The sequence below is a fragment of the Pollicipes pollicipes genome, unplaced genomic scaffold (genome assembly GCF_011947565.3).
Source record: "Pollicipes pollicipes isolate AB1234 unplaced genomic scaffold, Ppol_2.1 Scaffold_7231;HRSCAF=8579_pilon_pilon_pilon, whole genome shotgun sequence".
NCBI classification, from domain to species: Eukaryota; Metazoa; Arthropoda; class Thecostraca; order Pollicipedomorpha; family Pollicipedidae; genus Pollicipes; species Pollicipes pollicipes.
In genome coordinates, this window is record NW_023597034.1 from 46,273,567 (window position 1) to 46,295,474 (window position 21,908).

A 21,908-nucleotide genomic window follows, 5' to 3' on the forward strand; every position below is an offset into this window, starting at 1 on the left:
CTCGAAGTCGGGGTCTTAAGATTGTTCACAGTAACCTCACTGACCTTTTGTAAGGCTCGATTTTAGCTTTCAAATTGGTTGTTGTCTCGCCTCATTTCGCATTTCATGCATACACTTCGCATGGGTGCCATGACAAGAAGAAGAAAGGGCCGTGAATGTCCAGAGCGGTAGGTTGACTGAGGCGCGCACTGTCGAGGGAATAAGAGACTACCATATGCACCTACTAAAAGCCGACTAACGGCACAACTGGAAGTGCATGAAACTTTGTTCAGACCGTCTTTTCAAGAGTCCCAGATGTGCAAATGGGCGGCCGCCGTGGAGATGCCCTCACCGATGTGGAAACATTAAAGACAGTTGGGTGGTTTTTTAACTAGGTACCTACTACAGTTGCCTTTGGAGCAGGTAATTCCCAATGCATTACTGTAACACGATGTCCGGAGGCCGAAATGTCCGTACAGCCTGTGGTCTGTCTCCTCATTCAGGTATTTTCTGGTCTAGAACACGCAGTGACAGTTTTAAATGCAAAACGGGAAGTACCAATAACGGGTGTATGTCAAATTTTTGACTGAAAAACTGACAAAAGCAGTCGGCTTGGAGCCATACTTGACAATACGGGGTACGACGGCGGGCTTCGGGTCCGGAAATTTGTACATGTGCGTTATCTTGTTTTATAGTTGCGTTAGGCCGTGTACCTCGCTATTGAATCGATTCCGAAATGTGGAAAAGCTAAGTATACGTTTAAGATGCATGCGCGGTGTCAGTTAGTTGTCATGTGACGTGGCAACATTCAGAAGACTTGCATTGTAGTGGTATTGAAATTGTGACTGCGCTGCATATGTTTTTTTGTCAACGGATAACCTTATTTATCTGCGGCTGAAATGAAGGGTGATGTAAAGATATGTTAAGAAATGAGGATAGCTGTAAATACTTTTAAAGGGATGATGATGTTAATAGAGGAGGGATAATTATATTAGATTGCGTGTACCTGTTAAGTTTATTTCTTAATGCTTGCTAAATCTGTTTTCATGACTACCATTCTCGTCATCATTGAGACGTTTCCACGCACTCAGCTGCTGAGACTACGACGTCGCCTGCCTCTGAACCTGGCAGGAAACGCGGGCATCGTGGGAAATCGAACCCCGTACCTCTAGTGTTCCAGACGTGCAATGGTTTACGCAGACACGATGACCACTACGCTATCGGCACTCATAAATGAATATCATGGTCTGACCAAGACTAGAGCAAAAAATGACCAAAACTAAAGCAAGGGCGTAAATTACCCTGAAAATTGCCATTGAATGTAAGCAAGCTGATTGAAATTCGGTCTTTTTTCACACAAACTGGGCATTCAAATGCTCGTGTGAATCCAAAAGCGTGTCCGGTTGTGCGAATAACTCGGACCCGAGTGCTCGGCTTCAGCGCTAATATCTTGCAGCCCTTACGTAAATGCCAGACACTTTCAGTTGCATCCCGGCCGCTAGATGTCTCCCGTGAGCGGACGGCGCTGCCGCCGTTAGGTGACGTCATGAGGGTGGCCGCCGGTCCATTTGGGGCTCGACTGTTCCAGTACAGGTGTGGAGGCAGTGGCGTGAGCTGGGCGAAACCCGGCAAAGAAGAGGCTGCAGTGCCGTTGTTCCAAGGGGAGGTAAAGCACTGTCATCTGTGTTAGTCCGGATTCTCCCCGCTCACCAGGATCTCCATCCTAGTGCGGCACAAAGGTGAGACCGTTTTACGTGTCACACCCAGCAAAGACGCTCACAGCTGCCCTGAAGAGAATTACGGTCGCAAATGGCTGCTAAGTGGGTCAGTAGCATAAGAGCTGACGCGGCTTACGTGCTGTGGAGTGAATGTCCTCAGAGACAAGGTAAACAAGGGAAGCTTAAATAGCTTGACAGATGAGTGCGAAAAGCAAATTGTTATTCGGATTTATGCCAGGGGTCTGAGAGCACAGATCTACGACATCCCTGGGCTGTTAGGAACGCATAGCAACCAAATGTTGGGATGGCGTTCGTTTGCATCACATTGTAACTGCGAGAGAGAGGCAATCCTGGAGCATAGTTTTTACGTGTTTTTCAACAGCCGGGAACAGGTGGAGCGGCGCTCATTGACTGGAACGAAGCGATGCCATTGCACAATCCCCACCTCCCAGCGTCCGGGCGTCCAGGTCCCGACAACTCCGGCCATTGCAAACATATTTTCAAAACGATGTTGCGAGCACAGTGTGTTCGCGTTTGGCCCGCACACTGCGGGACAGAGGGGTCGGTCGTCAGCAGGTGTCCCGACCGGATGCCGTCCCGGCGGCCGCTGAGGTGGCGGGCGCCGCCCCGCTGGAGCCCCCCAGCGGCAGCGTGACATGACGGCGTTCGGCAGCGCGTGCGGCGGGCCCAGGCCGGACGCGAACAGGCCCGGACACACCAAAAACTGGCGTCGACGGGGAAAGGCATGCACGGCGGCGGGTGAAGTGGGTAACTTGCTGTGGGAAACATGTCAGAATGAGCAGCCGTTGATGGCAAAATGTAAAACTTAGGCATATCTCGACGAAGTTTACGTGATTGCTGCCACTCCTGGCACACGCGTTCTCCACCTCTGCACTCGACCGTGCATGCAAACACATTAGGCGTTTCAGAAACCTTAATCTACATTGGTTACAGCAGAGCAACATTAAACATAGCCCACCAGAGAAAAGTCGTGTCGTAGTGGGGGGGGGGGGGGGGGACGGGGTGGCTCAGCGGTATTTTTAATCTTTTCAGTTCCTGGATTGTTATCGGTCTAAAAGTTCTCGAACATTTGTGCCTTTCCACTCCCTGGTTTTTAAGAGCACGCTCAGCATTCTGATACACGTGCCAACCCACTTTAAGTGTGTGCTGGCGATTTATCTAGCGTGCTAGGAGAATCTGGCACTCCAAATTTTAGCTTGAACTTCTCGCAACCGTGGCCTGACATCATCCCTTCGCACCGCGTTTCCCAACCGCAAATGCTCTGCTTACCGGCAACTAACCTCCACGTCCACCTCTACCACAAGTCCAGATGGCGTTATTCCCCACGGCCTCGCTGCGCTCTCGCCGTCCGGCGGCCGGCGGGCGCGAGCCCCGCGGACGGGTGGCCCTGGTCGGCGCCGCGCCGCTCCCCGAGCAAGGTTCGTAGCATCGGCAGCGCGCCCCGCCCTTATCGGGGCGCCATCGGCCGCTCAGGGACTGCGACGCCCAGTCGGCAGCCAGCCGCCGGCGCCGGTAACTGCGATACACCACCGGTGGCGACCGCCGGCCACGCCACTGACCCGTGTCGCCGGGCGGGGCTGGGCAATACTGCTGCTGACGCCGCTGACGCGCGCTGTGGGGGAGGAGAGGGGCGATGACTAGCTGTCCGCCGCTGCCTGTGGGTAAGGTTGTGACTACGCCGCGAATAGGTGCGATGGAGGGCCATGCCGTCGTTTTTGCTGGGACTTCGGGATGACTTGTGTTGATTGTTTGCGGGTTGGCGGTTACCTGTGTGCGGGTGCTGTTGGCGGCTGCCTAGCCACTCTGTGGGCTGCCCGTGGGCGGCGCAGTGGGCGGGCCGAAGGTCGTCAGCAGCAGTTGATCGTGGCGGAGGGCCCCGCCCACTGACCGGGTACAGTCCAGTCGGCCTAACCCAGCCAGCTGTAGGACAGACGGGAGGCGCGAACCTCAGCTGGGTGGCCGGTGTATTGCCCCGGCCTGGTCACGTTTTGGTCACACACCAAGTATGGCGCTGGTCTCATGGAAGTTACTGCGTCAATATTTGACATCACAAATCCGACTAAGTCTGACGTTTGGCGTCGCTGTTTTAAATGTTTGTGACTTTGTCTGTCATTGGGACGGCACGCAAAGATGGAATGGACTACATTTGCAACGTATACGAACTTTTCGTATTCGTCTTTTCAGCTCCTCCAACATTCTCCAACGTTTTCTCACGCGGCTTATGCAATCCCCACGTAAGCAGCAGAGTGCGGGATGCAGCTGACTTGTTAAAGCACGTTGTTGATCGCGCAGGTTCTATCGAAGGCAGACGGGTAGAGAACACACATACCTAGCTTAATGGACAGGCTGGGCCCCGAATTTCGGTGTGAACAAGACAACGATTAATCAATCATCGAGCATCGCCTTCAAGAAGGACATCAATAACCGTGTCGTGCTTCGCTTTCACGTTTCTCCCTGTCATGATGCCTCTCCTGAGGATCAGGAGTGGGGAAATCATTGAATACCATGACCATGCGGAACGAAGGCTTGACGAAACGCTATTTATCGGGGCATCAGAGCCGTCATGAACAGAAACTACACACCAGATAGCCTGTTTTTGGGCCATCGAGCAGTCTGGTATGGGCGTGGTGCTGACGTCACACATGCTCGGTGGGTATGTATATTAAGTGTGCATTTCAGTGGTTGTAGTGCAAGCAGTGCGAGTGGTTTTTCCTCAATGGGGAAGGCATTTCTGTAACTTTGGTGGTGGAATAAGTAAATTAACTGGAGTAAATTGATCTGAACGCACAATGCTGACAATAATTTTGGCTGTTGTGTGCTTAACACAACTTATTACGCAGTGGCCACCCGGCGAAGGATTGGTATCCCAATTCTAGCGCCATTTCTTTGAAATATTTGTGTTTCTTCAGTTATCTAAGGAGCGAGTCATCACACTCTGTGTACTGCTAAAAACCTTCCGACTTACAGAAAGGCCAAAACTTATAACTACTTTTACCGCACTCTTTTTAATAAGTCGTGACATCACATCAAACCCAAAAGTAAATATGAAGTGTTGTTCTGCAAATTTGAGCAGCGTTTTGTAATGTACGTACTCATAGTCAGCCCAGCTTTGACCCGCTGTCTGCTCTTAGTTTACTCTTTGACGCGCCTTGGATGTTTAAACATGAAGACAGTAGCGCTTACTCAAACGATATATACAAGTATGTCTCTCGCTAATCTACTCCTGACCTGGATAGGCGAGTACGTTCTCAGCGGAATGGGCTTTCAACTGGCTCAGTGTCGTGACCAGCGATTTCGCTTCACGCGTGCCGCGAACTCAGTTTGTGTTGTCTAGTGCCACTGCGCGCAGTACAGTACGCTTTTTGAGGGCGTTTGTCTCGGCACCGGTGTTACGCACGGGCAAGCGGATGCAGTTTGCTATACTGTACAACTTTTCGAAGCTATGTGAATGCATGTTACTACAATACGGTAGTAAGCGAACATTAGCATCTTTAGCGTGTGCTTCGAGCATTGTCACATGACATACGGGTTCTTTGACCGTAGATGCACGTAATGCCTTTCACAGTTTTTTTTACCCCCCCCCCCGTGTGTTTTAGCCATAGACCGTTACATTTCGGAGGTTTAGGTCGTATTTCTGAAGTGTTTATTTCATGACTAGCGAAATCGTAAGGGGGTGCCCGCTGGTGCTCGCCATCACCTCGAAGCTGGCGCGCAGGTCAGTTGCCGTCCCTACCGACCGGTGCGGTCCACACCAAACAAGCCATTGCGCCAAAAGCTGACGGCGACCGGTGTGTCGAGTCCGAGTCCAGCCCCCGCCTGACTCCCGGCTCTGGCGCCGGCCGGCCGGGCACGCCGGAGGTCAGTCTGAGACCCCCAGACGTGGGGCACACAGGCGCCGCGGCCACCGGGCCTCGGCGGGGCTCTCCGTGACCCGAGGTGCATACGGAACACGCGGCAGAGCGGGCGTGCGGGTCGAAGGAGAGCCGCAGCAGGGCACGAGGCCTCCCGGAGGTCGCGCCGACCTTGATGATGAGGCAGTGGGCGGACGGAGCGGCGTTGGCCGCCCCGCGTCGGCCTGCATACCGAGTCTGCAGTTCTGGACGGCCTTGAGGGTCCCTCGCGGCGCTGCCAGGCCAGTGCAGTGTTTGGAAAGTGCCGTCATGGCGGAAAGACGGACCAAGGCAGCGGCGGCGCTGGAAGGCTGACATTTGGTTTGCCAAGTTCGTTCCGCAACATGGATGTCGCAGTTTGCAGCTGTTGGAAACTCTGGTTTCGAGCTGACTTCTTGCCTGTTTTAAAAGTGGCTCCTGCTTTGAGCTATGATGATCCTTTTTGAAAGCAGTGCAAGATTAACACCAGGTCAAATTACAACGCGCGGCTTTGACTGCACCGATTCGTTTGCCAAGTTCGTCAAGTGCACGACATTTGCAGCCATTTTGTTGGGAAGCAGCTTCTGTTGAAGACCCTCACGGGTCGGGATAACCCCATTTGATCGCATGAACCCATTTGGAGTGGTGACAGACCGGGTTTGGCACATGTGCTGGGAAAATTCCTGGGATGGATACGGATGCGGGTAGAAAGGTGCAGAATTGTGATGTCCACGCGCTAAATTTGCCGGCACCAAGAAAAGTCACACGAGTGTGCGCAGAACAGCACACAAACGTAGCCCAAACTATACAACAGACCACTCAAACACTGGAGTATTCACATAGTAGCCACAGGTAGAGGTGCTTCCACCTCTTTATCAATTTTTGACACACATGTGCGCGAGTAAATGTTGTTACCACCTATTTCTCTATAGACATGCAAGTTTGTGTACACGCAGAACATGCCATATTGTTTTACGCCGTGCAAGACGTTTCGCGCGCCTGTGGCGTGTTTGACTAGGGTTTTGGTGACAAAAAAAAACTAGCAAAAACTTGGGCCCTGGCTCATACAGAGCCGACATAGAGGTCGGGACTGTCCGAAGTGGCCCCGGTCGGTGCAAGATGCCCTCTAACTATTATTTGATGGCCAGTCTCTGCGGCCCGGGCCACTGAAAACTACCCTCGGCTAGACCTGCTGGTCATTTGGGTCCTCCCCTCCCGGGCGCCCATCAGGCTCAGGAACGTCGGTCCCGAGGGGGTCCCTAAGGGGAGGGGGACACGTGTCCCCTGCGCTCCACCACCTGCCTGGTTACCTGATGTCGGAACGTTTGCAAAAACAATCCAGGTGCCTTTCGGACCATTCCATTCTTGATATTTCCGGTGACAATTCGTGTGAATGCTGATTTTTGCGCACATTCCGCGTTCAGCTTGGTCGAGCATCCGACAGAAAAAGCGACATGCTCCCTCCTACCGCCAACGCCGCCGGCACCTTTGCCGGGTCCGCGGCAGCGTAGCGGGGCCGCCGCCAGTCGTAACACGGAAGCCCACCGCGCCGAACCGCCGGCTGGTGCGACGCCGGCGTGGCACGGCCGGCCACGCCTGTTCGCAGCTGGCTGGTGCAGCTGGCGGCTGGCGCAAATGACGTGGCTGTCGGCGCCGCCGCGCCGCACGCTGTTACCCCACCGCTGCCGCCACCCGCCGCCGGTGGCCTCATCACGTCCGCACTTTCATTTTTTGGGGTCGCCGGAAGCGGTGTGACCGGGGCGCGTGTCGCCACAACGCCGATGGGAGTGCAAGGTGTCGCGGCGGTGCACCGCGTGGTGGCAGCACCGCAGCGCGAGCCGCCTGCGTTTATGCGCGAACTGAGAAATGTGAAAGCTTGAGGTGGTTAAATGTGGCCGAGTTCAGTGGCACGGTGATGGGATTAGAATAAGCCGATTAATCGAGGACGACGACCGATGCTCTTTGTTTTCTCTTATGTTGAAGCACTAATATTCACGTGTGGGCTTGGGCTGTTTGGTGCCACCCACACAGCTTTTCTTGAAATTGCTGCGACGCAGTTGTTACCATTGTACTTATCAACTCCAACTAAACGGTGGGAAGTTCGACAGCTATCCCCAATGTCTTCACATATTCTGATCCAGGAAAGAACAATTATAGACATTTCCCACTGGCACCGGCGCTTGTTAGGTACTGTGTAACGTAGTTTGTTGGCCCAGCGGTTGCCGCCCCGTGCTGATGTTTCGACATCGTTCTGCTCTGTTTCCTGGTGTCTACAGCAACCATTGTTAGCATTCCGCTCTTGACGGACGATAAACTAGATGGTGGTGCAGCTACACACATTTTAAGTCGTACTCAAATGTCACAGGCGTCACTTGGTTTATTCAAACACCCCGGACCGTATCCCGACCGCACCCGATTGTGAACCACTGCCAACTAACCGATAAACGGACGAAGGATGCGCTCTGTGAGTTTGTAAACCACTGACGGCTGCCCACACGACTCGCCGTTCTGCCGCTCTCACGGCTGCCGTGTTCGGCGGGCGTTCTGAGCGCTCGCGACCTGTCGGCGTCGGTACTCGCGGGTTCTCACGACGTCTCCGTGACGTCTGGCGCAGCAAAGGCAAGGGCGCGCCTCAAAGGAGGGTACGGGGTCAGGCTAGTGCTCAGCAACTCTACTCACCAAACCTGGCATTACTGCGACCGTCATCCCACATGTGGTACGCCAGACACCAGTGAGGCGGTGGACGAAAATAAGCGAAAGAATCACCGATGCTACGAACTCCCTAGCAACGAAATCGAATGGATTGCTCTCCACATACTCCGAAGTAAACGTGGACGTTACTGGTGCGCAACTCTTAAAGTTCCGAGGTCAAGTACTAAATATTTACCGCTTTTCCTTATGAGAACTGTAAAATTTTTAGGGCATAAAACATATAAGCTGACTGGAACTTACAGAAAAGGCACATTTTAGTCTTAGCAAACACATGTAGGTTGAGGAGAAAAATACGTGGAAGTGAAAAGTTCAAATACACAGCTTTTTACATGAAAACATCATTTTTAGAATCATAAACACTTATTGGTTATTGCTCAGGCATATTAGGGTCACCAAGCTTGAAAATAGCCCCGGAGGCGAATCTATTCACACGGAATGCCTTGCACTCTGGCGCCATGATGTTTAACAACATATTCTTGCTCTGCGGACACTAAATACGGGCTGAGTATCTAATGCCATGTAAGTGTTTCAAAAAGTTTGATAAGGAAGCGTTTCTGTCCTTTTCATTATATACTCGGATTGGTGCAAGAAAACAACGAAATGACAGTTAATAAAATACTTTTTTTCTGTTCTTTAGCATACAAAGTGGCTTAGCACACCCCATATGTGATGTTCCTCCACACCGCCAGAGCGTGTCACGCTTGAGCGATTGTCCAAGCCGCGATATTATGTACAGTTCCGCCGCCCCCGCCCACCGACATGGCTGACCAGGTGACCGGCTGGCCCTGTTGCAGGCTGCCGGCATTGTGAGCAGCTGATTGCGGCCGAGACGGTCCGCCATGGCTCGCGGCCCGCTGAGGTGCGCCGCAGTCCTGCTGTTGCTGCTGCAGCTGACCTCCCCGGCCGCCGGCAGAGCGTGAGTACCAGCCACAGCCGAGCGGCGCCAGTCGACAAAGCCGTCCAGCCTTGCAGCCGGATGGCTTTGCCGCCTTCTCTGGAAAATCTCTCTTGACGACACTCGTTCATGAGACGTTCTACAGAGGACGTTATTCTTGACTGGGCGGTTATTGCTTACGCCAACTTTTAACAAACGGTGGCCGTTTTCAAGAACTGGCGCCTGGCTGTAACATCTTTTCAAACATGCTGTATGGGTGCCTTAATTCATTTAAGGCGCATGACAGCGCCAAGGCCGACAATACTATGTCTTTTACTATTCAACTCTCCTTTTCCCTATTCCAACAACGACCCGCCCCGTCTCCTCTCTGTTCTAATGTTGCCGCTGGCAAATGCCTGTTGTTATGATCACAAAATAAAGCGCTCACCCATTTGTTCCAAGTGCACTCAGCTACGTACCATGTCTTCACAAGTTTTGTTGACCGTTCACCTGTCGGCGATCGGAGCAGTAAACGGGTAACACGCTGTGTGGACTTCGCGACCGTTTACGAGGACAATGGTCCAGATGATTCTTACTTCTGAATGATCAAGTCACAAACACCCCCGTAAAATTGGTCTGCTTACAACCCATACAAAATAAAAGGGGACACGAAATGAACCCTAGCTTGTTGGTATAGAGTTGCGTGATCTACTGCGTTCGATGCGCCCAAAACTTCCGAGACCGGTATAGACAGCAATGAACTCTCATGCAACTGCTCGTGTAATTACCAAAGCCCTCATTGTGTGTTATGTCAGAAACTCGTATGCTCCACCATAATGATCATGAATTTTGACATTCATCAAAGAAAACAAAATGAGCATCTCAAGAGAAATTCCTAAATATGCGCAGCAAGCATCTAATTCTTAAATATGCGCAGCACCCTGACAAATTGAAAAATAAGTGTACAGATGCCCGCATGACTCGATGCCAAAGCAGAAAGATGCCCGTGCACTCTGTTTAATTATGAAAAACCGTACGATCAGCCTCAGTGCTGCATAACCTATGCAGTATTTGTTCAATTAATAAGTCAATAAGCAGAGCTGGGAGATGACAATGCGTAAGACGCTCCGCACGGTTAGGCAGCACAGACGCGATCGCGGCTAGCCCATGATGTTGTGATGCAGTCTCCTTCGCTTTGATCTTGTGTGGCATTGCAGTCTCCCAGGAACGTTACCATCAACAAGACTGGAGCTGGGGTGATTGTTTCAGCTGTAGAAACTGGAACCGGTTAAAAATTGGTTACTGGTCGCAAAAAACGGGTAACTACAGCGATTCAACCTATCACAAATGTCGCTCCAGTGGGCATGAACGTGCAATTCTACTTTGACGAGGATTTTACTCCGCACGCTGAGAATTGCAAACCGTCTTCGTGCATCCACCCCTTTTACAGCCGTGCCGCCACAATCCCCATGAACTCTGTCTACCAGCCGTGTTTTGGACGGGGCCGTTGACCCCACGCGCCGTGCGACTCCACTGACCTCAAGGCGCCGCGATCCGAGGCCCGCGCGCGTCGCCATGGTGACGGGACGGGACGGGCCAGACGGCCAGCGCGCGCCGCTTCGTGCGCTCCGAACGCGCACCGGATGTGACGGCGGGAGGCCGCTCCAGCTAGCTGGGCGGTTGTCCGTTAGCTGACGGTCGCTGCAGTGGAAGACGCTCCAATGACGTGTCCCTCCCCCCATCTCTATCGGAAAGATGGGTATCTCTGTGGCACCTTTTCATGCTTCCTATGATGGTGATAATGAGGATCATTTATCGGCATGACACGTCAGCACAGTGCCGGAGTGACTGACTATTATATAGTGCTTTAATGCCTAGGCGCTGCAACGTAATGACACCCGACCCTAGCCTGCCTTTGCAAGCTGGGGCCGCAGCCGTACCCCCAGGCACCAGTGAAAGCGCACGCCACCAGAGGCCTCCAGCAGATGACCTGCCAGGTAACCTGGTCCGACCAGCTCCAGCACAGCTAGTGCGCCGGATGCGGCCCCTCTAGAGGCACTCAGGCGAGGCAGCCGTGCTCGGACCCATCCTGACCGCCTCCAAGTTCTGCCTGACGCGGAGAATGAATGTAGGGTTGAAGCGCACAGACGCCGTACCTCCGCCCGGGCGCGGTCGGCCGGGGCCGGGGCCCGTCTCCCCGGAGCGCCCGTGCACGTGCCCGCGAGCGTTCGTGTGACACCGCGAGATGCTTGTAAACAGTCGCTGTTAGACCATCGCGTGGTCTGGAGTCCTCGACCGGCCACGCGTCTAACGGACATGTATGATGATGAAAAACAACCAAAACACTGAGCGACACAGACTTAATCGCACCAACCCCAAAAGGCGGCGGAATTCATCACAACATTCTCTCGGAAGGCAGCGCCATCTTCTACCACACCGTCTTCCAGACGTGTTCCTCTTTAGTTTGGAGACTCTTGAGTCCCCCAAGCTTGGGCTCTATTCATCTCCAAATTTTGGCAGGGAAGTCGGTCAAATCCCGCTTTTTGGTGTATGTGGGGGTAGGTTTGTAATCTTCAACTGCTCAGCCCTCCAACTTGCTTTGCGGAGCTACACCCCTGCCATTCATATGTGTTTGAGTGAGGATTCATTGGCGGTCTGTGCTACCAGTGGGTACGCGTATGGACAGCAGCTGGCTGGCTGGAGGCATCCGCTGCATCGACAACAGCCACTGCATCTGCATACTGCAAGGTCGAGGGACAGACTGCAGCGAAATGTCAGGGTCGGCATCACCACAGCATTTCATAGGAAGACTTAAGGGGAACGGCTTAAGGGGCTCCACAGAGGCCAGCTCCTTGCTGAGCCTTCCAGCGGGGATTATGGGACTCTTGTGGAACGTTTGCCACTAAATGACTGCGTTAAGAGCCGTTCAGATGGGCGTGGTAGACAGTAGCTCCGTGCGTAGTTGAAACAGTGACCTAAGCAAAGGTCGTGTTGATCTATTAATACGCTATAACCTTTCACGTAAGCTTCAAATACTGTCGTGGACACGGAGAGCTGCGCTAGGGTACGAATCTATTCTGATTTAAGCACTTGATAGACATCTGCGGCCATTAATTCAGTCAGCACTTGGTCCCCAACGCCGTTGCCGGGACCGGGCTTTGTGTCTATTTTTGAACTTGAAGCACAGCCCTCCCCAATTTGACAAATCTGATAGGTAGCCCACCCAATCAACCACAGCCCTCCCAATCTGAAAAAAATCTGACAGGTAGCCCTCCCAATCATGGGCACTATGCTCACCAAACATCCGATCTATCTAAACAAAACGGTGTCAACACGGGGAGCGGTAGCATCTGGCTACTTCAGTTGATCGACACAAGACTGGAGGCCCGAACAGGCTTTTTTTACCACAGCCCCGTGTCCCAGCTCCAGAACTTGACCTCTACGATTCAGGATGAATCATCCCATGCATATGTGGCGGAAAGCGTGCCACGTCACGATGAGCTCATCCCTCTGCGAAAAGACGCCTTCGTCACTGATCGCCGCCTTACCAGTGACGTCATTTCCTCGTGTAACTCTAGCAGTCCCGTGACACAGATTTTTGCATAATGGATGGATCATTTGCATATCGCAGCTTTAGCATGACTGCTCATTGGAAACATGAGAAGGCAATGGATTAAGAATAGAGCGAAGCATCTGGTAAGATGCATTTAATTAGGGCCGAAAGGCGGAGTATGCCAAATGTGAGGTGGGAACATGAGCGCGTTTTGATAAAAAGGTTACTTGCTACTACGTAGCACTTAAGTACTGCTGCCATTTCTACAGGCGGGGGATTGGCTGAAGCCTCGAGCCTGCCTCTCACCGCGCCCTTTTTCGCTACAGACGCTCATCATTAGGATGGCATCAAGCCTGATCACCAGACCTCTGGTAGCACTCTCTCTTGAAAGCGCTCGGCCGTGCTTGTGCTCGGCTGTGCCCGCTCCTTATTCGCCTGTCGGATGATCTGCAGGCGGACGAAATCTCAGCCCGCTCATCTTGCACGGATGCCGCTCAGTTAGCCGGCTGCTGCACCACTCGTTGAGCATTGCTCAGATACCTGCACCGCCCGTAGAGCCCTGCCCTGATACCTGCACCGCCCGTGGAGCCCTGCCCTGATACCTGCACCGGCAATAGAGCCCTGCCCTGATGCCTGCACCGCCCGTAGAGCCCTGCCTGATGCCTGCATCGGCAATAGAGCCCTGAACTGATACCTGCACCGCCCGTAGAGCCCTGCCCTGATACCTGCACCGGCAATAGAGCCCTGCCCTGATACCTGCACCGCCCGTAGAGCCCTGCCCTGATACCTGCACCGGCCATGGAGTCTTGTTCAAATACCCGCACGGGCCGTAGCAGCCCGCGCGGCCCGTGCCGAAGCGCGAGGCGGTCGATGACGCCACGCCGCCGCCTGGCTCAGGCTGGACTGGCGGCGCGTGCCGGCACTCCCCGGCCGCCGAGCGTCGTGCGTCACGAGTGCTGAGCCGGCGGTTGCGGCGTCACGTGTCACGAACCCCCCGCCCTGACGCCAGCTGGGCCCGTCACTGGAACGACCACTTTTTGCGCAGTGTGGCCAGACTCCTGGAGCGTGCATCCGACCGTCGCACGACGTCAAGCCGTGTCTGTTTGTCCTTTCGAGCCTGAGCTCACCTCACGCCGGCCATCGCAACAGAAAGTTTGGTTGTCATGTGATGTACAGATGACTCGGGTTTGTAGCTTATTTTACAAGCACATTTTGAGATGAATTACTAATGAAACTGCTCGCGGTCTCAGAACCGCTTCCTCAGCTAAGCTGGGGAGGACTGGGGTCACGAACGTGATACGAAGTTTGAAGCATGGAGCTCGTAAGCTCGTTAATGCAGGAGGAAAGCTTTAATATCCATGGTGTTTGCAACCAACTTAATTTACTAAACAGTTAACGAAATTATTCATTTGTCATTTCCTCATCACGACTCAACTAGAACAAGTTGTAGAGTCTCGGTTAATTGAGCTTAATGGCTATTTAGCACAGGATATAAATGTTACGCTTTAGCGAGGACAGCTTATCAGTGTCGAATCTTAAGTACTCGTTGGATGAAGTGGACCAGACGTTTCCCCAATGGCCAAGGAACTATATATTTCATCAGATAATGTTGATGGTCAGCATATGTGATGGCCTGAAGGCTCAAAAAGGACCCGAGCACAAGGAACCTTTTCATTGATACGTCTTGACAACTGGACATTAACATATTCTCTCACCAACGAAGGTTACTTCAGGTGTCTCGCTTCACATGTGACCAGTAGTCCCCACGTTACCTGCCCCTAGAGGCGGGCCCATTGTCAACGCCCTCAGTGCCGCCTGTACAAATCACTGACCGCGTTGGGGATCCCTCGGCGTTGCGCGCTACGGGTTGCCTCAGGATCTTAGAGCGTCGCATTTCATAAGGCAATTGGCTACTTTGAAACAACTTTTGAGTGGCGACTTTTTCACCCGCCTTGCGTAAGATGTATTTTTGACCGCTCTAACACCTTTGCTTGCTTCTCGTTCTTGGTCATGGACTCGCGGACCCATCTCAGTGCCCCAACCAGGTGGGTTGTCTGCTGGTGCAACAGGGTTTTACAACGCTGTGGGCACAAGCAGTGTTCCAAAGCCGGCCCGGCTCGCGCGCCGGAAGTGGTGACGTCACCGCACCAGCTGCGCCACTTCTCGCCGTCTGCACCCACCCAGGGATTCCGGACTGGTGTGTGGCCGTCACCGGCCGTCACGTGACACAGGACGCGGCATATTTCGACACGCACGGCGGCGTGCAGCGACGTTCAGTGTTCGCAAGCTCGCGCATCATCGCACGCGCTGCGTGCGGTCCTATCGCCTAGAGACGCCGCTCTTCGGGCGCGCCGGGTGGCGGCGACACGCCTGCCACCCGGCCGCCAAACGCATCATCCTGAAAGCGGAGCATGAAGCTCGAGGGCTCGTAATCTTCATACACGAGGATCCGAAGCGAGCCAGTCAGCTGTTGCAGCTGTTGGATATCTGCCGCCTATCCAGGCCAGTCCGGAGAAAGGCATTGCGAAAGCTGTCTGCCGCCCACCTGTCGCCAGCTGACTGCGTTCCGTCCGTCTGGCGGCTGGCCGCGATCTCCGAGGCGGGGCCCACGCCGCAGTTCACGATCAGAGGCGTAGTCAGGATGGCGTCCAGGAGGGGACAAATCCGGTCACGATCAGAGGCGTAACTAGGATTACGTCCAGAAGGGGGACCTAAACGGTTAATCGGTCGTGGTGGATCCTTACAGACCAGGGCGGCTCTCTTTAGAACTGAGGATCCCGTAGGTTAATGTGGCGCGAAGTCCCATTTTAATGTCTGGGGCTCGTGCCTATGTTTTAGAAGTCCCACGGGCGTCCGAAAACTGGCAAAAAGTACTGTGGTCTTCGGATCTAAGGACTCTCCACTATCTCACGGGAGAGGGGGAGGGGGGGGGGGGGGTGGAGGCGATAAGGCCCAGAAGTCTTCCTCGGCTACACCACTAGTCGTGATCGCTATCTCCGCTGGGCCAAAACGGTGTTGGGCGGTCTCTGCCCCACGTTGCATGGCCGAAGTTTGCTCGCAATAGCCGATAGCGTGCGGTATTGCTCGCTCTTTACTCCGAACACTTATCCCTGACGCCAAGTCCACCTTGTCCTGAAGGCCGCCTCCGCACTGTAGGACCTGCTCTGCGGCCGGAGCGTACATACCCTGCCACCGGTGCACGCCGAAGATCAGCTTTTTCCGCTGCAGAGGCCTGACTCGACCGCCACGTAGCGCGGACGGGTCACGGGGCGTTTGCGTGTCACGTGTGGCCTGGTACGGTGCTGCTATCGCCGGCGGAATCAGCTGGCGTGCCGGCGCCGCCCGGCGGCCGCGGACCCGGGCAGCCCCGGTCCGCACACGGGGCCGGCGGCCCGTGTTTTGGTCACGGGAGGCGGACCGGCTGGCCCGATCGGCGCCGCCAACAGCTGGCGAAAGCACTGGCGAAGCAGACTGTGTCGTCGATGTGAACATGGATCGTTTCGACCAGTGTCTGTCGCCGTCCGTTCCGGTCGATGATTATGGTCACAAAAGAAAGAATTTCGCGTGGAACGCTGCAGTCTGCCGCTGCCATGTAACACTAGTTGCGAAAGTTGATTTGCAAACTTTACATGGTTTTGAAATGAAAGAACTGTGCAAAACGACGTCCCGTCTTTTGTGCAGCGGTGTTTTGTTGTCACTCCATCATTCCATCCGGAACTTCAACTTCTCAATTCGCCCAAGAGCAGGAAGGCGACAAACACGATGGCCGGGGAGTTGAGCTAGGCGACTGGCACATGACAGGGTCTGCAGCTGGCGCTGACATTGACGCTGACAGCGGTCTGCAGCGCAAAACGGGGAGTCACGGGTGTCTGGATCCAGGCAGGGCGGGGGCGGGCGAAGTATGCCGGGAAGGCAGGGTGACGTCACTGAGCCAAACGTGTCACACATGTCACACAGACTGATCAATGGTGCCTGGTCTTTCTCCTAAGCAACAAGGCGCGTGTGCCATGCCCCGGTTCTTATGGATCTTTCTGGCTGATGTGAATTTTGACTGTGAGTGATTGTGAGCTGATTGTGAGTTTTAGGACAGGTTTGATGTGTGCAGGGTTTATGTGATAACAGGATAACTTTCCAAGGGTGCGCGTCGTCTGGCGTCTTACTAGGGACCATGCTAAGAAAATAGGCTCTTCAGCCGCCGAAGCTGGTTCTTCAGCCGGCCGCCAGCGCTCTTCGCGCGCTGACGGCCGGCTTATAACTGTGAATGTCGTTGTGCCACCTCGTTCTGAGAGCCTTCAGCTCCCTTTATTCCCACCGTCCGTCTCTAACCAGCGCCATGTCCGTACAGGACGTACACGATCGTGGCGCCGAAGGTGCTGCGACCGAACCTGCCGTACAATGTGGCCATCACCATCCTGGAAACCAACAAGCCGACCAAGGTCACCGTTCAGGTCGGCGGACGGCCTGACGCGGGCGGCAACGAGCTCAAGAGCAAAGACATCGTCGTCCAGCCGGGCTTCACGTCCATCCTGCAGTTCAATGTGAGTACGAACCAGTGTGACTCGGGCTGGTGACCACCGCATTCGCCGCGCCGCTTTCGCCACTTCCCCGCTTTTCCAAAATGTGTCGTGGTGGGAACTCTGTTGCCTGCAATCCCATCGTGAATGTTTCCGCTCGGTAGCTTCACAGCAGTATGGTGTGTGGTAAAAAGGAATGAGGCAACTTACGGAGAGGAAAGCCACAATAATGCGTATCGAGCAATGTCAGGCATATGCTTTCATGTCAAGCTGAACTGTAGGCTTTGTTAAACTGTCTGCTTCTGCTTGAGCGGAAACATTAATAGTATTCAGTATCTCTGCCAACAAGACACTCATCATTGTCAGGTCGAATTCAAAGCATCAAAGGGAAGCAAACATATGGACAAGCTCTCACACCAGCGTGCTTTAAAGGCATTTGCATGTCCTGACATCCACAGCACCACTGCACCACATCCAGGACTCAGCGGCCGCCGAAGCCGCGGCTGGCGGCCGGCTTATAACTGTGAATGTCGTTGTGCCACCTCGTTCTGAGAGACTTCAGCTCCCTTGACTCCCAACGTCCGGGGCCGACAACGCTCTGACCCACTGTCATGTCTCTCAGCTAGATAGGTGCAGCACTGGTGACTCACCAGCGCTGAGGGAGACGAAAGCATGGAAACTTCCGGACGCCAGCGTTGTGTCGGAGACAATGACCGTTTTTTTACGGAAGCTTGGTGTGCAGTTTTCCCTAGAGGCTTTGAGAAGCTCTGGGATGAATAACAATATTTATAATGTTGTGCGTTCCCAGCGCCCATGCATGATACATATACTCATCAATTATTAGTCCCTGGCCAATGTCAGGTGCCTGTCAAACTTACTAAAGCTGAAAAGTGCTACAACACAAATGCAAAATTTGGATCATAAAGTTTCGTTGGGATGGTTTACATGACGTGACGGATAGCCCATGCAGCTCTTAGCTCCCGTGCGTGACAGGTGACAGATCATTCTCACTCCCGTGCGTGACAGGTGGCAGGTCATTCTCACTCCCGTGCGTGACAGGTGACAGGTCATTCTCACTCCCGTGCGTGACAGGTGACAGGTCATTCTCACTCCCGTGCGCGAAAGGTGACAGGTCATCCTCGTCCGCAGATTGGCGACCTGGGACCGGGCCAGTACAACATAACGGCGGCCGGCCAGGGCGGCCTCAGCTTTCAGAACACGACGGCGCTCGATTACGTCCACAAGTCGTACTCGGTGTTTATCCAGACGGACAAGGCCGTCTACAAGCCGGGTGACTTGGTCAACTTCCGGGCGGTGGTGCTCAACCCCAGCCTGCGGCCACACACCGCCGGCAGCGTCAGCGCCTGGGTCACGGTCAGTGCAGGACCGAGGCCTGGCCGGGCCGGGGCAGAGCCGGTGTCTGGGCAGGGTCAGGGCAGAGCCGGGGCAGAGCCGGGGCAGAGCCGGGGCAGGACCGGCGCAGGGACAGGGCAAGGCTGGGGCCGGACCGAGACAAGGCGCGCAGGGCCGCCAGTGGGCGCCGGTGGACGACGTCTTGCGACGCGGCGGCTGGCTGGCTCGTTGAAATCTCTGCAGCAAACAGAAGATGACATCAATGTCGCGATGAACTGCATTTTTCCGCGCTCGCTTGTTCGTCTGGAGCCCAGAAATGCTGCGTGCTAATGACCTTTCCTGGAGTGACAGATTTCTCGAACGATCGAATGGCCTGATCGTGAGAAAATGAGACCATTCTCTGGAAGCAGACATGGTGATTGTGGGAAATGGGGTCTCACTTTTTAAGCCCTGTCATTAAACACTGATCCGGACCACTTCCTAGGCTCACAGCATCTGCGCACCGCAGCTTTCATCACCGCAGTATTCCTTCAGACATCAGGGGCCGCGTCACAAGTGCAGGCCTGTTGGATGGGTCGTTTATGCTGAGCGCATTGGCCCACTTACCATACCGCTGGTACGCCATATTAAATCAAATCACGTCCAATACAACGATGGACAACGTAACCTGTTGGACGACGTGTGAATCGTAGTGAGAGGAGGCTTCCTCCGTGTTTCCAGGACGGAAAGGGGAACCGCATCCAGCAGTGGGACCGCCAGTTCACCACCAACGGCGTGTTCACGAACTCGCTTCAGCTCTCCGACCAGCCGGTGCTCGGTGACTGGAACATCACGGTACGTAGTCGCCGCCGCCGCCGCCTGCGACGTCACGCCCGTTACGGTTCGTGACGTCACTTCCGGGCGCGCGGCGCGGCACGTCTGACGCCCGGTGAACGACTTTGTCGCGGTATCTAACGGCGAGATGTGCCGGTAACCGCACGCGACGCACGTGTGCGAGCGGTAACACTGGGACGCGAGGGTAGCTGCGAGGGTACTTATGCGAGGGTACATAGATGATAACTGTATTCACTCCCACCTCTCTTACATCTCTCCACCTTCCTTTCTCTTTCTCCCGCCGCTTTTTTAATCCCCACGCCTTTCTACGGCCCTCCCATCTCTATGCTAAGCAGCCACCATTTCCAAGTCCCGGTGATCATATGCTCCGGGCTGTTGGACACAGGGAAACCGACACAACCGGTGTTTGACGCATACGTCTGAGCTGAGCTGAGCTGAGCTTTGACCCCCGGCGCCACCGCAGATCGACGTGCTGGGACAGACGACGAGCAAGCTGTTCGAGGTGGCGGAGTACGTGCTGCCGCGCTTCGAGGTGACGGTGGAGCTGCCTCCGTACGCCACATTCGCCGACACCACAGTCACTGCCACCGTACACGCCAAGTAAGCCGCCGGCGTTCAGCTCACACGCTCACGCGCGGCGCTGGTGCTGTTGTCACAATACTCAAGCGTCTTGATTGTTTTGGTAATAAATGTAGCGATGGTATTCGGAAGTCATGGTTCCAACGTGCGCCTGCCGTGGAGAACGGCACGGCATTCACCGGTCCCAGCGTCTGCATCTCACAGGCTCAGATTAATGCCACGTTTCCAGCCGGCAGCCTTGTTACACCTGGTCCCAGCATCCGACACGAGCTGACGCACTGTGACGCTGCCTTTTTCAGGTACACTTACGGGAAGCCGGTCAGAGGGGAGGTCATGGTGCGGGCGCACCCGGAGATCAAGTCCTCCTACATCCAGCCCATCTTCCAGGACCCGGTCCGCAAGTCATCCAGCATCGACGGCAAGGCTGATGTCTCCTTTGACCTCAAGGACGAGCTGGGGTCAGTCACCGAGGACTGGCACCGCGCGCGAAGACTATTAACCTACATCCCTCATTGGTTAACTTTCACTGCACCGTTTCTTGTTATTCCGTCCTGCTGGCTGTGATGCTCTTCGGTCGCACTGAATGCACGAGCCCAATTTGCAATAGTTTGTAATTTGTGCTGTTAATGACACATTTTTATTCAAATCAGCTCCCAATGTTTCGAATATTGTGAGGTTCCGTGAATTAACGCTCTTTACAAAGCCGACACAGCGCAGCTCTGAGCGAGCCACCGCTGGGTGTCCGCGCGCGCGCCGACTCTGAACCGGGCGCGCTGGCCGGCCGGCAGACTGACGGAGGACTACGAGCGCGAGCTGGTGTTCGACGTGATCGTGACGGAGGAGCTGACGGGCCGCGCACAGAACGCGTCCGCCTCCACCACCCTGCACCGGCACAAGTACACGCTGCAGCTGGTCAAGACGGCAGAAAACTTCAAGCCCGGCCTGAAGTACACCGCCTTCGTGAGTGACCCGAGACCATAGCCGCGCGCGCCGTTCCCGGTGTGCGGCAAAAGCAGCGCGCGAAATCGCCGTTGGGACGGTGGTGACGACACGTTAAAGGGAGTGTTCGATATCTGTATATGAGTTTGAGCTGAATCAACCATCTTGAAGAGCATTTGGTGCAGTTTTCAACCCTGCTCCTCTTAAGGCCTAAACCTCTCGTTTCTGAGCTGCACGCCCGCGAAGATGTGCAGACCATTTCGGGGAAACTATTTCAAAGTCATCCAGACATCCATGACGCCGCAATGAAGCCATTTAAATCCTGCCACTCCATCAGCCAAGCGGTGATCGAGGCCAAGACAAATCTGATTGTCGAGTCGTTCATATCTGGCGTTCGTGAGCACGATTTCCAGATAAAACTACCGTCAACTGGCTCTCAACCAATGTTGTGCGAGCCACGATGACGTAATCAGACAATAGCGCATTGAGGAGCATATTTACTGAACAGGGAAACTGCGCTCTCTAGAGCGGTCTTTTTCACTCGAAAATACACCAATGATTATAAGTGAGCTCGTTTCATCAGATCTGGTGCTTGCTTCAATATCTCCAAATGTGGAGCATTGTATTTAAAGGGAATGATTTACCTTCTATGAGGCTTCCAAATGAGACGCCTATAATTAACACACAAAGATACATTCGTTTTCATAACTTCATTAAAGCTTTATGCTTGAAAATGCTATGTGTACAATCTATTATCTGCCAACCTAAGCAAAGCGGAATCGCGTATAACCAGGGATTTTCAACACTAACGGCCAACGACCAGGCCGTCGATCGCCGCTGTCGTTTGGTGATTAGTTGGATGTGACAACATGCTCAGTGCGACGCAACGGGCCCGAATCTTTTCGTTCCAACAATTTGATACCTCCAGGAAATTTTGACGGTCACAAAAGAGTAAAGGCACGT

At 54.1% G+C, this 21,908-nt stretch overlaps 1 protein-coding gene across 1 annotated transcript; it reads left to right on the plus strand.

Moving 5' to 3' along the window:
* The first annotated feature begins 1,566 nt into the window (after nt 1-1,566).
* On the plus strand, nt 1,567-20,987 carry LOC119110188 (CD109 antigen). The gene is made up of 8 exons (XM_037233924.1): nt 1,567-1,718; nt 9,094-9,215; nt 17,072-17,264; nt 18,390-18,614; nt 19,314-19,427; nt 19,891-20,027; nt 20,306-20,464; nt 20,795-20,987. The coding sequence occupies exons 2-8, from the start codon at nt 9,139-9,141 to the stop codon at nt 20,985-20,987; spliced, it is 1,098 nt and encodes a 365-aa protein (XP_037089819.1). The 5' UTR covers nt 1,567-1,718; nt 9,094-9,138.
* The last annotated feature ends 921 nt before the right edge of the window (nt 20,988-21,908 follow it).